The 18,176-nt window shown below is 38.0% G+C and overlaps 1 protein-coding gene across 2 annotated transcripts in view; it reads right to left on the bottom strand.

The window, feature by feature from the left end:
• The window catches only part of TTN (titin), a 308,950-nt gene that overhangs the window by 246,801 nt on the left and 43,973 nt on the right, over positions 1–18,176 (bottom strand). Inside the window, exons 44-45 of one of the 2 annotated variants that reach the window (XM_074967678.1) lie at positions 14,897–14,953; positions 1,971–13,809 (exon numbers count right to left, since the gene is read on the bottom strand). In XM_074967678.1, coding sequence (XP_074823779.1) covers positions 5,654–13,809; positions 14,897–14,953 — 8,213 coding nt within the window. In that variant the 3' untranslated portion in view covers positions 1,971–5,653. Of the gene's footprint in view, positions 1–1,970; positions 13,810–14,896; positions 14,954–18,176 lie in introns of those variants that run through there. The other variant, XM_074967679.1, reaches the window with a different exon arrangement.

Genomic DNA, 18,176 nt, shown 5'->3' on the forward strand with positions numbered 1-18,176 from the left:
GGTCTGTTAGTGTAGTTATTTTTTGTATACCTTCTAGCATTCTCAATACCATACAACAGCTTAACAATGAACCTGAACTCCTTTTTCTGTCGTAACTCAAACTATATAATTCCACTAAACTGAGAGCCATGTCATGCTATTAATTTTTATGGGGAGAATTGTTAAAAAGCTGATGGAACCATATGGCGCAAATATTTTTGTACAATTCATTTAATTTAGAAAATATTAATATGAATATTTCAGTTATTTATGCATTTTAACAAGTAGAATCAAAGTTGTGCGTGTTTATGCATATTTTGCATATTACAGATTAATAAACAATTACATAAAATTTATGAAAAGAGTCTAATTAATCCACCCACTAAGAAACCTTATACTCTGGTCTCAATACATTGGCTTAACTGGGAGCCATATGGGACACTGCCTTTGATTGTTTCCTGTTAGGCCTAGATACTTCCGGGGATACAATAACGCTATGATGCTAAGTGTCACAATTCCTTCAATATCTAGAGAGAAGGCTAACTCTGTTTCCTGGGTTTTGTGGATTAAAGAAGATCCCTCGTGTTAATTTAATGTCTATGTTATGTTGTACTTTGTTTTAGTGGTGGTTTAAAAAATGAGAGGAAGAAGATCTTCAGAGAAACCTCTGTTGCTCTTTGTGGACACAAAAGGCAGTAATGGAACCTTTGTTACAGCGAGGTTGTTTATCGGGAATATTTCCCTTCCCCCCCCCCCCCAGCAGAATTTTCAAGCTAGTCAGAAACAGTGCGACATCTAGAGAGTTTGGAAACCAAATCCTGCAGTCCTTGCCAGGCAAAACTTCCACTGAATTCTGAGTAAGATCTGCAGTATTTGGCCCTAGAAAAACTTGGGATGTTTCAACAAAATCAAAAGCAGTTAGTAGAAAAATATCTCCTGGTTGTCTAATAATTAATTACATGTTCACAGTTATATGAGTTAAGTAAAAAAAATCTGAGAAAATACTGCATTCCAACCACAAAGCAAAAAAGCAGCAATAAAATGCTCCTTCAGATTCATTCATATCCCTAGAAGTTACTAATCTTCTCCCAAATCAAAAATGAAATAACATTTTAAAAATCGCAGAAGGAAGTGGGTAGACTAAAAAGTATTACAAGCATTAGAAAAACATTCATGCCTTTATTTAAATATTTTCATCTTTTAAAAAGGAGCGTATACTGTACAATTTGTGACTTTTTCTGTAAGAAGGGTGCTATAGTTCTGATGTACCATAAACTGCTATGGCCAGTACCTTGAAGGGGACCGATTTTGCCACCTTTACTGTCGTTGAAAATTACCTTAAATCCCATAGAAATCAAAGCGACTGCTCCCTTAGTAAGGTACTAGTCAATGTGAGTAAAGGTGGCCCTTAGACTCTGTGAAGACTACAGTAGAATTTCAATCCACAGGATCAGCTACAGTGATAATCACAGGAAAGCTACAAATATATTTTGTCTGCTTACTTCCAAAGTGTATTCCTTTGGGAAAAAAGGAGAAGTTACATTATAAACATCTGAGAAGGCTTTGCACCTTGGCTTTGAGACTGCGTGTGTGTGTGTGTGTGTGTGTGTGTGTGTTGAAAACCACCGAACAAAATTGTAAACCCTGTAGACGATGGAAACTTCAAGCCGGGGGTGCTGCCACACCCTCAGCACTCCTAGCTTTGCATAAAGGAATACAATAGAATTCATGCAGTTTTGTGTCTTTCAGGATCGTAAATTTTACGGGAAATCCACAAAAACCGTGTTTAAAATACTTTACCAACACACAAATAGCAAATTACTAGAAACAACAAATGTAAATATTTACATATTTATTTCACAAATATCATCTACATTAATATTTAAAATATAATATTGATTACAAGTAAACATCAATTACCCTCTTTTTAAAATACCTTATCTTTATGAATGAAAAAAGACATTTCACTTGACAATGAAATTACTATTTTTCTTAATTTCTATTTAAGATCTACCTTTAAAAGATATAGGGTCAAATACTGATTATAGTTACACCAGTAATTCCGGAATAACTTTACTGAAATCAAGAATAGCTCTGGATTTATGTTAGTGTAACTTAAGTCATACCCTGCCACATAATATTTTTATTTTAGTGTCTCTAGCCAAAGTCATACAGTGCATGAAACTGACATTTTAAATAACACTTTTTATTTTATATTTATTTTACTGCTTGTATATATAAGCAGTAAAAGTAGAGAGAGACTCTGAGCTATAAAGTTCAGATCTGGATTTGAACTTTCCCAGAGTTTGGATGGTTTGGATCTAAGGTTTCAATTTGAGCCAATTTCTATCAAAAACGTATGCCAGATTAACATATTTAACACATAGGATAATTGTTTAGGTTCCTATATAAAGTTTATTAAAGTCAACGGGGCCCATTCCTTTCAATGGGCTTTGGATCAGGCCTTTAATATCCTATTTAATCAATATATTTCATGCAAACTTCTCTAGAAACCTCTGCTGTCAAATAAATCAGTAAATGCTATGCATCTGTACAGGGAATGAATATGGGCACAGCACAAAACCATTCCTAGCCAGCTCAATGTTGGAACAAACACTCTCATTTCTCTTATCCTCCAGCATTTTCAACAGAAACTGGTTTAATGACAATGACACTTACTACTTAAATACATATGTACTTTAATGTGTACTCATATTTATTTTGTGGTCATCAGTGGTAATAATAATAATAATTTTACATAATACTTAGCAGGGTTTAGCTAAGGAAAGTGGCACGGTAATGGACTTCATCCACTCGGTTTCATTTCTGAAGGTGCCAACTCATCACTACTTGGCACCTGCACTGTGTAATGGTAAGTAAGGCTTTCCAAACTGCAGCAGAGTCAGGCAATATAATTTGTCGATAATAATATCAAATATTTTATTGAATATATTCCGAATTTGTAATGCGTGACTCTCAAAAGGTTTGTAAATTTGGTTCAGCTAAGCACCAAAAGGTCTAATTCCCTTATGGACACCATCTAAGCAAACTGAGTCTATAAAATGAGTTTGGAAACAACACAAAAATAGTTTGACTTGTGAGATTTCCAATACTTCCTGTTTCGTGTTGGACAGGAAATACCATGAGAATAACTAATCTCTCTCTTCAAGTATTTTGCCACTTCTGTTTCTGGTCTAAACAGAATAAGGAAGCGCAGTGATTGATGCAATGGAGAATTTTTAAAAAAGTTAATCAAAATTTTCCAAACCTCAAAAAAATTGATTTTTTTCTTTAAATCCAAGTCCTTTGTACTATTCCCATTTAAAATCTGCATTAATGGCAGTGCTGATGGGAGAACTTTCCAAGGATGATTGTCCTTGTCTCTCTGTGAGAGAAGAGCCACACAGAATCACTGCCACAAACAGGCAAGCTTTAAAAATGGAAATATTTTATAAACACTTCAGTAAATCCTCATGTGTGGCACTCTGCCGATTTCCTTTACCATCTTGGAGGGCATCACCAAAATATTGAAGGATTTCAGTCGAAGCATGCCCACCTATTAGGAGATGTGTCTATTGAAACATCCTCATGTCTTCAATAATATTTGCAGAGCAAATACTGCTGTTTGATTTAATGGAGATTTAATAAAAATGGATTTTTAAGTTTTCCCATATGCGCTATAACTTTTTAAGACGAGTACCACTGGACCCAATTTTCTTGGGTACTTTAGGATTCTCTGAGAATGCTGAGTTCAGAATGAATCCCTACTAATGCAGTGACACTGAATAGCTCCTGTGGTGCCTACAACAACATTTTGAGACGTACAGAAACCATACAAGAATACACGTCAATCACAGAAATAAGAACGTGCGTGAAAACAATTGACTACACAAAAGCATTATTTCGTTTAAGTTTAAAATAATCATGCCTCTTAAAACATTTTGAAAGTCGAGTGACAAAAATTAATAAGTAGCCTTAGCACTGTGTAAAGAGGAAGCAAAATAATAATTATTCATCTTCAAAACAACAGTCCAGGGTTGCTGAATTTAGGGTTTCATCTAAATTCACATGTATATATTTGTGTAACCAGAAAGCACTCACATACATTATAGGGTTTTCCCTCTTTTTCTACAAATGAATTATTAAATGTATTAAAATTTAAAAATAATTGTTTTGTTTTTATCAGTGCGTACATTTTTGTGTAAGCTAGATAAGCTTAGGTCTGAACTGATCACTTCACCCTGAATTGACTCTTCCATCTAAATATTTTTTTAATCTTTCTTAGTTCAGACCCTAAAATATTTGATTGCATTAAAAACAATTAATCTAAAGGACAATAGCTGTGCTTATACTGGAAAAAAAAAGCTTCATATAGAGTCTGAATCCATTTGTTTCTGTCAGTTCAGTATTTAACATTATATGTTGCTGGTAGAACGATGACTGACAGAAGAAAAACGAATCCCTGGAGACTTAGTTCTAATCTTAAAATGAAAATGTTCTGTGAAAGTCTCCTGCTTTCTTACTGCTGTGTATTTTTTTATTCACAGCACAGGAGTACAGGGAAAGAGAGCTTTTATTCTTATCGTTTTATAGTTACATTCTGTCTATTGATTTATTGAATGCCTCATCTTTTCCTCTAACTCTTAAAGGTACAGTACACAATATATTTATATCCATGCTTATTACAAATCCTGAAGTCCCTACTCAGTCTTTACTGCGGGAAAACTTTAACTGGGTCTGTCTGATTCTGATCTCACTTGCATTGCTTTTGCAACAGAGTAACCCCATCGACTTCAGTGAAGTTATTCTTGGTTTACCATCAAGCTCAGAATCAGGCCCATTGTCTTCAATGGCCATTTTTCCGGAATAAGTAATGTATAAAATAGAGATAAGGTGCGTGAGGTAATATCTTTTACTGAACCAACTTCTGTTGGTGAAAGAAACAAGCTTTCCATCTACACAGATCTCTTCTTCAGGTCTAGGATAGGTGGAAAGGTTAAAAATTTGTAAGCACTTCAGGATTTGACTGAAAGGTGTACTGTGTTCAGACTAAAAGAAAAGGAGTACTTGTGGCACTTTAGAGACTAACACATTTATTTGTAGCTCACGAAAGCTTATGCTCAAATAAATTTGTTAGTCTCTAAGGTGCCACAAGTCCTCCTTTTCTTTTTGCGGATGCAGACTAACACGGCTGCTACTCTGATACCTGTGTTCAGACTGAAACGTATGTCTAAAGTAGTACTCCATACACTTAAGTTACAAGAACACCGCGGATTTCATATTTCAAGATGGTTGGTAGGCCCTTTTAACACAAAGATGATTGCACTTTTAAATAACACAAGTATATATACGCGCATAGGAAACGGACAAAGGAGTTCTACATACGTGAATAACAGCGATAAAAAGGATGTGCAGAATGTACAAGGAATGAAATTCCACCCCGTGCAGAACGCCTGCACAAGCCTTCTGCACCGCTTAACTCTCTCGCGTTCCTAAAATAGGGCATGTGGGACTTGAGGGGTGTCTGCCCCTTGTGAATTTCACTTCTGAATGAGCATTAAAATATAGGAAGCACCTAAAGTGAATGCTACATGTTTACAAACAGAATTTAGGGACAATGCAAACCTATTGTGTGTTTAATCCAAACACGTATTTGGAACTCAAACTTGGAAATTTAGCATATGTTTAACACAGCGCTTGTATCAGCAGTTCCTGCTCTGTTTGCAGCTACACATCTGTATTCCCCTTCATCGTTTTGGATTAAATTTCCAATAATTAGATTATGATAGCCCATCTGCCTCTCCTCCATACAGTACCTATCCCCTTCAAGCAGTATCCCATCTTTGTACCAACTGATACTCGGGTTTGGAGCGCCAACTACAAGGCACTGGAAACACGCAGAAGCACCTACTGACGAAGTGCAGTCAAAAATATGTTTGATAAACTTTGGGGGGGCTTCTGTGACTTGGAATTCAAAGGAACAACTATCTGAGCTCTCCGCTTTAAATTCTATCTCCTCTTCTTTGGATGGCTCAGCAAATACATCAAAATTAATATTGACACATTTCTCCCCTTCCTCTTCACACTCTTGTTCTGTGACAGCTACCAACTTGACAGCTTTCTGAGAATCATCAGTGTCGCGCTCAAATTCAAACTCCAGCTCTATTTCGGTCTGGTTGCCATTTGGAAGAGTACTGTCTACAAGCAAATCAAACTTCTGTGGCCTACCCGTAGCGCTGCCTAGAACTATACCAGTCATTCCATCCCCACTCCTGCTAGAAAGGGCTCTCTGTGAATCTAGCACAATTAGAGAGCTTTTGCATATAGCTTCTCCGACACTATTCGCTGCTTTGCACCGATATGTGCCACTATCAGAATGACCTACATTCTGAATTTTAAGACTATGACTTCCTTTCTCAGCAGTCACAATGTAGCTCCCGACATCTGCGGTAATGCAAGTATGTTCTTTAAACCACTGTACTTGGGGAGTAGGGGAACCTGTCACTGTACATTCAAACACTGCCTCTGAATTTTCTAGAATTTCCAAATCAAAAAGGGGAGTGGTAAAGCGCGGGGGCATTTCAGTGACTTCAAAGTCAATTTTCACATCTTCATCTCCTTTTGCAGTCAAGCCAGTGGTTTGCTCCACCAGAGCGAAAGGGAGGACATCAAGAAAAACAATCATACATTTGTTGTCAGGTGTAAATTCCGGAATTGTGACTATTTTGACCTGCTTCTCGAATTCCTTAACCTCATTTTCGTCCAACTCTACTTCCAGAAGTATTTCTTGAGGAGAAGGCGAGCTTGAATTTTTATTTTGTTCCAAGTCAAACTCTATGACATGCTGATGTGTTACTGGAGGAGGTAAGGCCAAAGACCTTCCATCTTGAGGCAAAACTTCTACTTGGGTGATACTTTTAGCTTCCCCTATGATGTTTACTGCATGGCATATATATTCTCCTTCTTCCGATTTCTGAACATTATGGATTTCCAAAATACATTTATCACCCTCTTTTTCTATTCTGACTCTTTGATCTGGTTCAAGCAACGACTTATTTCGATACCATTTCACATCAGGAACAGGGAGGCCTATAACTTCAGCAATTAAACCCAATGAACTGTTTTCATAGATCTTCCTCTTGGGCAAGGGTTTGATAAATGCGGGAGGCATTTCATTTCCCTTTGGTTCCACTGCTTCACAAGGTGTGCCAAACATCTCTGAGCGCTGCTCTTCGTAAGGCGACCTCCTTTCTTGGAAAGGAGAAGGTAATGTTCCGGGTTCACTGGTGGGGGTTGTGTAGCGCTCTCGTGGTGTGCCGTCTCTTACCAAATCGGAAGGGGACTTTCTGTTGAAGGATGGTTCCTCGGAAGGTGTTGAGTACCGTTCAGGTGTGCCAGCTGGAGTGCGGTAAGATTCAAAAGACATGGGAGATTCAAAATTCTCAACTGACGATGGAGGTGTATAGAATCGCTCAGATTCTGCCAATTCATCCCCGCTTGTGCTTGTGATTTCTATTGACATTTCTGATTCAGGAGAAAGTGGACGGGTCAGCAGCTCCTGCTGCTGGTTATAATAGTCGTAAACGGTGCTGAAAGTGACGTCTTCAACTTCCAAAGAAGTGATACATTCCTTCTGGTCAAAGGCCTGGAAAATGGTATCTTTGAAATCTGGAACCTCCTGCTGTCCGGCTGAGAGTAAATACTTTGAGAGAGACACACATGGCTCAGGTTCTGAAACTTGAGCAGCGTTCAGCTCTTGAAATTGCAAAACATTTTGTGATAGGCCCCTTTCATCCAGATTTCCTTCAGCAGCATTTACAATGTCTTTAGTCTGAAATGAAATTTCATTTTCAAGCTGATCTTCTAAATTACACTTTTGTTTCTCCAAGGCAATTAATTCTTCTCTTGATTGCCTTTCCTGGACTATGGATTCTTCATTTCTTAACGAACGAAGGAACTGTGCAAAAGAAATGTCCCTGTCCTGTGTATCTGATTCCCGCTGAATAGCATGATGGTCTTCAGGAATTACTTTGGTATAACACACAGTTTCAGTTTTACTTCCATTAAAAGTAGACCTGCTTATTTCTTTCATTGTGGCTTGCTCTACCTGAAGAACGTGTGTTTGTTCTTGCTCCAGTTTACATGCAGTGGGTTCTTTCTCCTTTGCAGCTTTTTTCAAGTCTGTTATGAAGTTGTCTGTTTTGGAGTCTATTCTCTCTAGCGATTCCACACCCTCAGAAACATCTGTTTCTTGCACTACATTTTGAAAATATTGACTTACAGACATTTTGGATTCTGCAGAAGGCCTACGCTCAGTCTGCCCCAATATCAAGTCTTTAATTTGTTCCTTAAATGATTCTTCCACACAAACATTTTTCTCAAATTCATCAATTCCTTTTGCAGGTGATCGCTGTTCACTAGAAAGAGGAATGTCAGCTAGGTCCCTTTTAAATATTTGCATTTCAGCCACTCCAGTTTCTGTTGACAGAGTCCGTTCTTGAACATAAACTCCCTCCAGTTGCACCTTGTAATTCTGACGAAGTTCTTCACTTAAAGAAATTTCTTCTACAAGTGCGTCATTTCTTTGTAGATGGTTTATGGAGCTTTCGGTTTCTGTTTCCATGATCTCGGGAGATAACACTTGGTTTAAGGAACATATTTCTTCCGGTGATATGCTGCCAGTCTCTTTGGAAACGAATTCTTCTGAGAAAATCACTGCATGCTGTTTTAGATTAAATGCTAATCCCTGGATTTGGGGTTCTACTTTTTCTAGAGATAATTCTTGAGAATTATCATCTTTGCCCTTTATAGGTTCACTCTCTTTGGAAAACTCTTGACAGGAATAAATTCCTTGTCCTGTAGGTGATGTAGTTTTCTGTACATTTTCTTCCATGTGGCGTGTATCAGGTTCCATTAGTTCAGAAGCAGAATGTTGATCTTTGAAATATATTTCATTCTGCAGCAGCCTCTCTTGTTCTTGATCAAGATTTTGTATAGCAGAGTAAACTTGTTTCAAATCAAATACAATATTGGCTGTATCAGGTTCAGAGGCCGGATATTGGCCTTTTAAATGTGTTTCTTCTTGTTGCCTCCTAATTTGTTCTTGAAAATTCTGATCTACATTTTCTGTTACAGAAGGAGCTTGTTTTAAATCAAATAAAATGTTGTACGTTTCAGGTTCTATTTTTCCTAATGTTTGTTCATTCTGATAGGTTTCCTTCTGTTCTGTCTCTCCAAAGTCAGATAATTTTTTATCATGAAGAAAGACATTTTCCTCTGTGCCATGCGCAAAGCTTCTGTAATCTTGTTCTTTTCCTTCTATGTTTTTTTCTTGTTGCCCTAGGTGTTGTTCTTGCTGAATTACTTTATTTGGATCATAAAACCCAAGTTGTTCTAATTCAGGTGTACCTTTGAATTCATCACTTATCGCATGCGAATAAGGTGCATCTTTCTCTTCTATGGCAGTTGAATCTCGAAATGTCCTGTTTAAGTTGGTGTCACACATGTCCTTGTCAGACAGATCTCTATCTTCTTGTACCATCGTGGATATAGGACTGAAAAAACTATGATCCTCAGATTCTTTCCTCTTTGCACTCAGCTCCTGCTCAAAGACATGGATCTGATAATTTACATTTGTAAATGGTGCATCTAAATTGTCAGTGAAAGAACGTGCCACAGGTGGTGTTCCGAGAGTTCGCTCAAGAGCAGGACTCTCTTGCTCGGGCTCTAATTTCTCTGAAAAATGCCCTGCGCCCTTGATTTCCATTTCATTACCGTTACTAAACGATTTGCTCGGCGTGCTTCCGCTGTCAAGATGGGGCAGATCAGTAACACCATTGCTAAAGTTGTATTCTTCGGGACCTGTTTTTTTCAAGTACTGCTTCTTCTCAAAAGCAAAATCTTTATCCTTCACACTCTCTGCTTCACCATCTGTGTCCTGACCTGCAGGAATTTCTATATTAATATATGTAGCTTTCTCAGTATGGCTTTCAATGATCTTTTCAAGTTGGTTCTTAGATGTAAACTCTGTGGTTGTAATTTCCGTTTTTATTTCATCTGTTTTGTCAGGCTGATCGCTTAGCTCTTCAGAGAGTGGAACCTGGTTGAGATCTCTAAGAGAAGCGAGTACTTCAGCTTCTTTTATCTTTGACTCTACTTGTTCACCCACGTTTATTTTCTCTTCTAGTTCACTCGGGAGCTGGAAATCTGGGCTTTCAATTATAGACTCATTCTCAGTGCGTGGAACCTGGTTTAAATTGCGAACGAAAGCAAATACTTTGGCTTCTATCTTTGACTCTACTTGTTCATTCACTTTTATCATCTCTTCTTTTTCAATCTGGTGCCGAAAATCTGGGCTTTCCAGTATTAACGGTTCTTCAGGGAGTGGAACCTGACTTAAATCACCAACAGAAGCAGGTACATCAGCTTCTTCTATCTTTGACTTCACTTGTTCACTCACATGTATTTTCTCTTCCTTTAGAATCGAGAGCTGGAAATCTGGGTTTTCAGATATTGATGGTTCTTCAGGGTGTGAAACCTGTCTTAAATCACTAACAAAAGTGAATAATTTGGCTTCGTCTATCTTTGACTCTACTTGTTCATTCACGTTTATTTTATTTTCTACCTCACTCGGGAGCTGGAAATCTGGGCTTTCAATTATTGGCTCATCCTCAGTGTGTGGAACCTGGCTTAAAGCACCAACAGAAGCAGGTACATCAGCTTCTATCTTTGGCTTCACTTGTTCAGTCACATTTATTTTCTCTTCTGTTAGAATCGAGAGCTGGAAATCTGGGTTTTCAGATATTGGTGGTACTTCAGGGTGTGAAACCTGGCTTAAATCGCCAACAAAAGTGAATGTCTTGGGTTCTTCCATCTTTGACTCCACTTGTTCACTAACATTTACCATCTCTTCTTTTTCAATCTGCTGCTGGAAATCTGGGGTTTCAGTTATTGGATGATCCTCAGTAACTATGGACTTTCTAACGTCACACATAAATCTTGGGAGTTTGGATTCTGTTTCTTTGGAGGATGTATTTTGTTCCTTTTCCGTGAGTGCTACCTGCCTCAGAGTACTGAGGTTATGAAAATACTGACTTACGGAATACTCTCTATCATTAAGCTTGCCAGCAATATATCCAACTGAGGATTCATAAAGATTGTGCAACGGTTCCTTTGCAACTTCTTTCTGGATTTGTACACTCTGACCTTGAACAGTTTCTTCTTCAAAATCACTAATTTGTTCTACGTGGCTATAAAAGCTCTGCACACCAGACTCTACTGTAAGATTGGAAACAGTTTCTATTACTCCTACTGTGTTCTCAGCAACACATTTGTATGTGCCAGCATCTGACACAGAAACTTCATCAATATGTAACCTGTAGCTACCATCCTCTTCCTCCTCAAATTGAAACTTCTCAGTAGGAGTTAAGATTTTGCCATTTCGAAACCAAGTTACAATCGGTTGAGGTTCACCAGATATTGAGCACTCCAGTACGACAGAATTCCCTTCTCTACAATTAATATATTTTTGTGTTTCTTTCACAATTTTTGGTGGTTCATTTACCGCAAAGGAAAATTTAAATTTATGTTTTATTGCCTGAGAAACTTGGTCCTGAGGTGGTGGCTCAGGTACAAATTCAGCAGGTTGAACTGTTTCCTTCAGTTCTTCATCTTGTTCTAGAGTCGGAGTAGGAGCAGTTATTTTGATTTCTACAGGAAATGAAAGCCGGTCTGAGTCAGAAACACAAGGTACGGGCAGTTTACCCTGAGGAACGCGAAGGGTGGCTCTGCTTTCACTACTGAAAGCTGGTTGATTTTCTTTCATTTTGTCAAACAGAAAACTAAGTTCTTCTTCCTCTTCTGTGTTATCCTTTAACAGTTCAGCTTCATCGGTGGTGAATGGTTCAGCCTCAATCCTCTCTTTAGTCTTCACTTTGAGCATGCCTGATGTTGTGGCAGTTCCGTATTCATTAAATATCACGCAGGTGATGGAGCCTTCATGCTGAGGGAGAACAGAGCGGAAAGTTAGGGTAGACCGGCTCCCTGTCGTGTGAATGGCATAGTCCTCCTGGTTCCGAGATACGGGTTTGTCATTGTTATACCAAGTGACAATAGGTTGTGGATGGCCACGGAAATGACAGCCAAATATGCAACTCTCTTCTTCCTTTGCTTCCCGAGATTCAATTTCATGAACAAACAAAGGGGGGCCCGGTTCCAGAAGCTTTAGAATAGGGCTCTCAGACCTGGCAGGCTTTTCCTTTATTTCACAGACTTCTACCGATACAGACTCTCTGATTTCTGCCGAGTCTTCCAGTCCTAACATTGCATTTTCTTCACCCTTTTCTATTTGGGTGCCTTCATAAGTATCAACAGGCTCATTGATGTTTATTGTGATTGTCTCGGACAACACATTCTCCAATTTCCTAGTTTCGCTTAATCCGTCGCAGAGAAGCACATAGATTATAGATTCAGGGCTTTTCTTCTTGGCTGTCATTGCTTGGAACTCCTCCAGCTGTTCGTTTGGCTGTGTATCTATTCTTGTTTCCTGTGGTTCCTTGTGTATATAACTATGGCCGATGGAGGTAGCTTTGGCAATTGGCTCTGGTTGCGCTACTGGAGGGTCTCCCAGAAACTGCTCTCTCGTTGGTTCTTTCAGTGTTATTACTGATTTTGTTTGGAATGTTTCTGCCTCGATGCTTCCTTCAGGAAAGTCCCGAGGACTCTGGGAGGGTTTGGAAAGCCCCAGGATTCGTTCCATTCGCAGGTGAAAGTCCTCCGGCATCTTAACAGGCTCTGGTTTAGGATGATGCGCGGCACCCTCCTCACCGCTTGGCATTTTGGGTGAAGAGGTGCATGTATGGATTGGCTTTATTATCTGGAAGTCAGAGCGTATCCCCTCACTCTCAATTGCCCAATGGACTGGAGGGGTCCCTAGGTCTTTACCACCTCTAAAGTCTGTGGTTCGCACCGATTCAACGAGTGATTCAGTCTCTCTCTGTGACGGGCGCAGTTTCTTCTTTTCCAGCATGGTTCTTTTGGCCTCTCGCAGTAGTTGCAGCTTAATTTTTATTTCCTCATCAAGCAAAGCATCACTGCCATGATCCCTGTCCCTTGCGGTGCGTTTGCTACCTACCTGGTCTTTATCGTTCGCGAACTCCCGTCTCCTTACCACTAGGAGTTTTGGAAAGCTTATGGTTCGCACCATCCCCTTTGCAGGGGGCAAGTCTCTTAACATCTTTTCAGTCTCCTGCCTTTTATCGAAAGGAGAGCCAGTGCACCGCAGGTAAACCTTCAGCCTATCTTCTTTCCTCTTCTGAACCAGACATTCAACACTCTCATGGGTTCGTTTGGACTTTCTCAGGAAATCTAAATATTTTGCATTTTGCTCCTCTCGCTGAGCAACTAGCAGCGAAGCGGTTGACTCAGCTGAACCCTCACTATTAATGGCAAACACTTTATAGCTCCCAGAATCCCTCTCCCGAACATCTCTTACCTCTAGGCTGGAGCTGTGAATATGCATATCACTCTCTGTCTTTATTATTCTACGCAGATCTTTAGGGATAGGCCTATTATTATGAAACCATGTCATTGCGGGGGTTGGACAGGCAACGAGTTTACACTGGAAAACTGCGGGATCCCCCTCTAAAACAGATTTAAACTTCAGCTTTTGAGTGAAAGAAGGTTTAAGAGTCTCAGACCAAGACGAGGTTCTACTTGCACATCTCTGCGCAGACACAAATCCATGGTCTAAGTAGTCTTCAGAATCGGAGAAAGCGTCTCGCGTCTCACTTTGCTTTTCAGGACACCCAGGCTCTTCACTGAAGAACAGGTCTGTAAGAGAACAACATTACATTACAGCGCACTCTGTTGCTTCTCTCATACGTTTGAAAAATGAAAAGAAATGAAATGGCAAGATATTAAATTAAATTGGGGGCATGCTACAGATTTCATCACAAATCCAGAAAAAAAAATTCACTCACCATATTTGTTCGAATAAACGCAATGCCTTGCTCTGTTTTAAAGATTCTGACACGAAAATCGTTCGTTGTCTGTTCTTTCTTCAAACTGTGGACATTTCTTCTTGAACAAGCAAAAATGAATTTCAAAATAACATGTTCCTGGGGGTGTATGGTTTTGCTGCCCGAAAAGCTTTGTGTCTTTTGTTGACAAAGAAGAAAATCTTACCTGACTTGCAGACAGTAGAATAAACGCCCTTTCTGATCCCTTTGATTATGGTAAAATGTTCAAACAATTGAGAAAAAATATTTTGAAAAATATATAAAAATGTAGCTGTAAGTAATTAGCTAAAATGAAATGAGAAGGCGTTTATTCGAACTAATACAGCCACTAACTTCACAACGTTATGCAAAAAAAGCAAGCAACATGGACCACATATGCTATCTGCAAGCCAGTGTAAGAAATGTATAGTGACGAATTAATGTATGTACATGAAGTGCGAGGATACAATGGGAATGTGTAGCTTTCACATGTCCTAAATAACATTCATTTTCTATTATATTCCATTCTTTGAATGATTGTTAGGTTGCTTACTAGTTTAAAAATAATTTCATTAAGATTTGTATATCTTCGTTTTGATTTAAACCATCGCATGCACTAACAAGAGAGTTTAACAAATAAAAGCTCACGCAGTAAACAGCTGCATAGCATGAAGTAGAAGTTAAAAGTACAGCTGCATAATTATAAATGTAAAGTTTTAAACTGATTTTAAAACTTAACCTTGTAAAGTGGGTAACCCTTAGCATATTAAAACAAAACATGCAGCATATTCAAATATGCTCCAAAGTGTGTTTTACTTTTGCTGTCATAGGCTGTATGTAAGCAAATAAAAGTTTCTAACGATTTACTAATTTTTTATGATAAATCAGTGCTTCAGCGTAACATCCATTTGTGACTGTACCTTTCACTTCCATTTCAATCTGTTTTTTTATCTTCTCTTGAAGAACTTTTTCTGGAGCTAGAATAAAATAGAGGTTATTGTGATCAATTAACGCATCAATTAATGGGTTGTGAGGTTGAAACTATGAATATCTGTTGCAAAAAATACACACACACATACATGAGTACATGCCAAAACAACTCAAACACCTGATAAATTTGACGAAACAGTGATCAGATGCTTCAAAACATATTTGTATTGTATACGTGTCTACAACTTTTTATGATTTTTGCCTGTAATTTACCATGCCTTTAACATGCCTGAAACACCGGGAGGCAAACATTCAACAATCCACAGACAAATGACATTTTTCTTTCTTTACTGTTTCCCATGGGCTGAATGTACTTGAATGCAATGATGGTATGCAGGAGGAATTTAGGTTTGGAAAGAACATGCAGTTGCCAACCTGTCACTCTCAGATGAGTGCTGCACTCGGCTTGTCCTGCAGAGTTAACTATTCTGCACTTGTATATACCCCTCTGATTCTGAACAACTTTGAGTAATTTTAAACTGCACAGTGGCCCATCGTGTTTTAAGGAACATAATGCAGACTCCTCAACTATTAGCTGATTGTACAGCCAAATCACACAAGGAGTAGGCACACCCTTTATTAGACAAAAGAGTGACACATCATCTCCTTCTTTTACAATAGTTTCTGGGAGCAGAGTTTCAAGAAATACTGGTACTTTGGCACCAGTTTCTATGCTCTCTTCGCATGGCACAACATCAGGGTAGTAGTCTCCGTTCCTTTGTTTTTCAGTTCCTTGTGATCTTTGAGCTGAAGTGATTAACATTCTTGATGTTTCCTTTGAAGACTCTTCCTTAACTTCGGAGGTTGTTTGAATCTGAGACTCTTTGACTGTTTTAGTGCTTTTAATGTCTGAGTCAAGTGTAATTTTTGTTACTGCTTTGGCGTGTGCTTCTTTAGCTAGGTAAGAATAAAGTTAGGAAAAGCATTAGATTAGATGGTTGGCAGGAATAAAACACCCTTATACGTAGAGAAATAAAAATAAAGGGTTTAGTATGGAAAAGGAATGTTCAGCATGTTAGTGCTCAAACTAAAAATATACTATGAAATATATGAGTTATGACACATTTAAGGGCTCTATTCATGCTAGGCTAAAATAAGGTCCCAATTAAGTCAGTAGGCTGTTTACCATTGACTAAAGTGGGACTAAGACTTGATATGTAATAACTAACACAAGCAAGCACATCTTTAATTTTAATTAGGGCTGTCAAATGATTAAAAATAATCACAATCACAAGATTAAAAAAATAGTTGCGATTAATCTCAGTTTTAATCTTGCTATTTAAATTTAAATTGGTATTCTATTGTTTCTGTAAAAATTTTGGATGTTTTTCTACATTTTCAAATATATTGATTTCAATTACAACACAGAATACAAAGAGTACAGTGCTCAAGTCTAAGCATGAAGGGACATATGAATTTTTAGCATATCTGGCATATAAATACCTTGCAACACAGTCTACAACAATGCCATTAAAACACCTATTCTCACTTTCAGGTGACATTGTAAATAAGAAGCCGGCAGCATTATCGCCCATAAATGTAAACAAACTGTCTTAGCGATTGGCTGAACAAGAAGTAGGACTGAGTGGACTTGTAGACTCTAAAGTTTTACATTGTTTGAGTGCAGTTATACGAAAAAAATAATTCTACATTTGTAAATTGCACTTTCAGGATACAGAGATTGCACTACACTACTTGTATGAGGTGAATTGAAAAATACTATTAATTTTGTTTACGTTTTTCACAGTGCAAATATTTGTAATAAAATAATAATATAAAGTGAGCACTGTACACATTGTATTCTGTGTTGTAATTGAAATCAATATTTGAAAATGTAGAAAAAACATCAAAAATATTTATAATACATTTAAATTGGTATTCAATTATTTAACAGTGCAATTGAAACTGTGATTAATCGTGACTTTTAAAAATCTAGTTAATTTATTTTTGCATTAATTGTTTGTGATTGACAGCCCTAATTTAAATCAAAGCTATTTCCCTTTAATGTTGAAGGTAACTGCAGAAGATCATGTAGAGACAACACTTAACGTAGATCGACAGCAAAGAAAGGACTTAACTCGTGTGTAAGAGCCAGATAAATGGTGCATAGCAAATTACTTCATGGAAGAGCATGAGAGAGTTTTATCTTATGTTCATGCTGCTATTGCTCCTGCCTCATCTGAGTTAATAAAAGCAGCTATCACATTATCTAAGGTGAGCAGTGCCAAAAGAACAAGAGGCCCATTCTGGGTCTACAGGAGTCAAGGATATCAATGTCTGTACTCCAAAGATGTTATTACATGTGCAGAAACTGCTGATATTTTAATGCACTGGAATAATGGCAAGGGGGAAAGGAATTCTACAAATAAAAAACAACCCACAGGTATGGAGGAAGACTGTGTAGGTCATTAATATAGTCTTAGGAAAGAGAGGCTCCTAAATCCAATAGACAAGTGAGGATTTTATAGCACTGAACGAATAGACGTGTTCAGGAGTAAAAAACAGACTTGTATTTAGGGTGTTTGAAGAAAACATGCAAATAAACTGCTTAAAATATTAACCCTTGCAAATATGTAGCACCTTTTGTGTCACTCAAGATGTAGTCAGATTGAGTTATTGACAGCATGTGGCCCTGTGGAAGCTGGGATGGCCTAGCCCCTGGGTTAATTTGCTCATCTAACGGGTTACCCCCTTTCCTTTATTTAAAAATAACTCTTTCAAATTCCAACTTCAGAAATCTGCATAAATTGCAAAATTAAATTGGTTCCTTCTGTCCTGTTCTTTGTTTTGTTCCAAGTGGACACTTCCCACCAAGTCAGTGTCTCACTGCATATCAGTGGCTTAAATTGATAAATTGATGAGTACAAATTCCATTTGGCTGCAACTTGCTGGGAAGAGCCATGATACACTTCTCAAGCAAGCTATAAAACTCCCTGCCTGGTGCTGCAAAAGTCATTTATGAATAGAGTCCTAAATGTGAAAAAGAACTTAAAATATAGCTTTCTAAATTAAATACCAGTGTTAGGAAATGTGAGTGAGCTATACGCAGAGATGATTAGGTTGAAATGAGGTAAGTCATAATGTTAAAAATCAAATAACCACCTTCTACTGTTAGTACAGCAGCAGTTGTCGTCTTTCCATGATCATTACGCACAGTGCATCTGTATATACCTTGATCTAATAGTTGGACATTTATAATTGTGAGTAATA

Source organism: Natator depressus, chromosome 11, assembly GCF_965152275.1.
Source record: "Natator depressus isolate rNatDep1 chromosome 11, rNatDep2.hap1, whole genome shotgun sequence".
Lineage (NCBI taxonomy): Eukaryota > Metazoa > Chordata > Testudines > Cheloniidae > Natator > Natator depressus.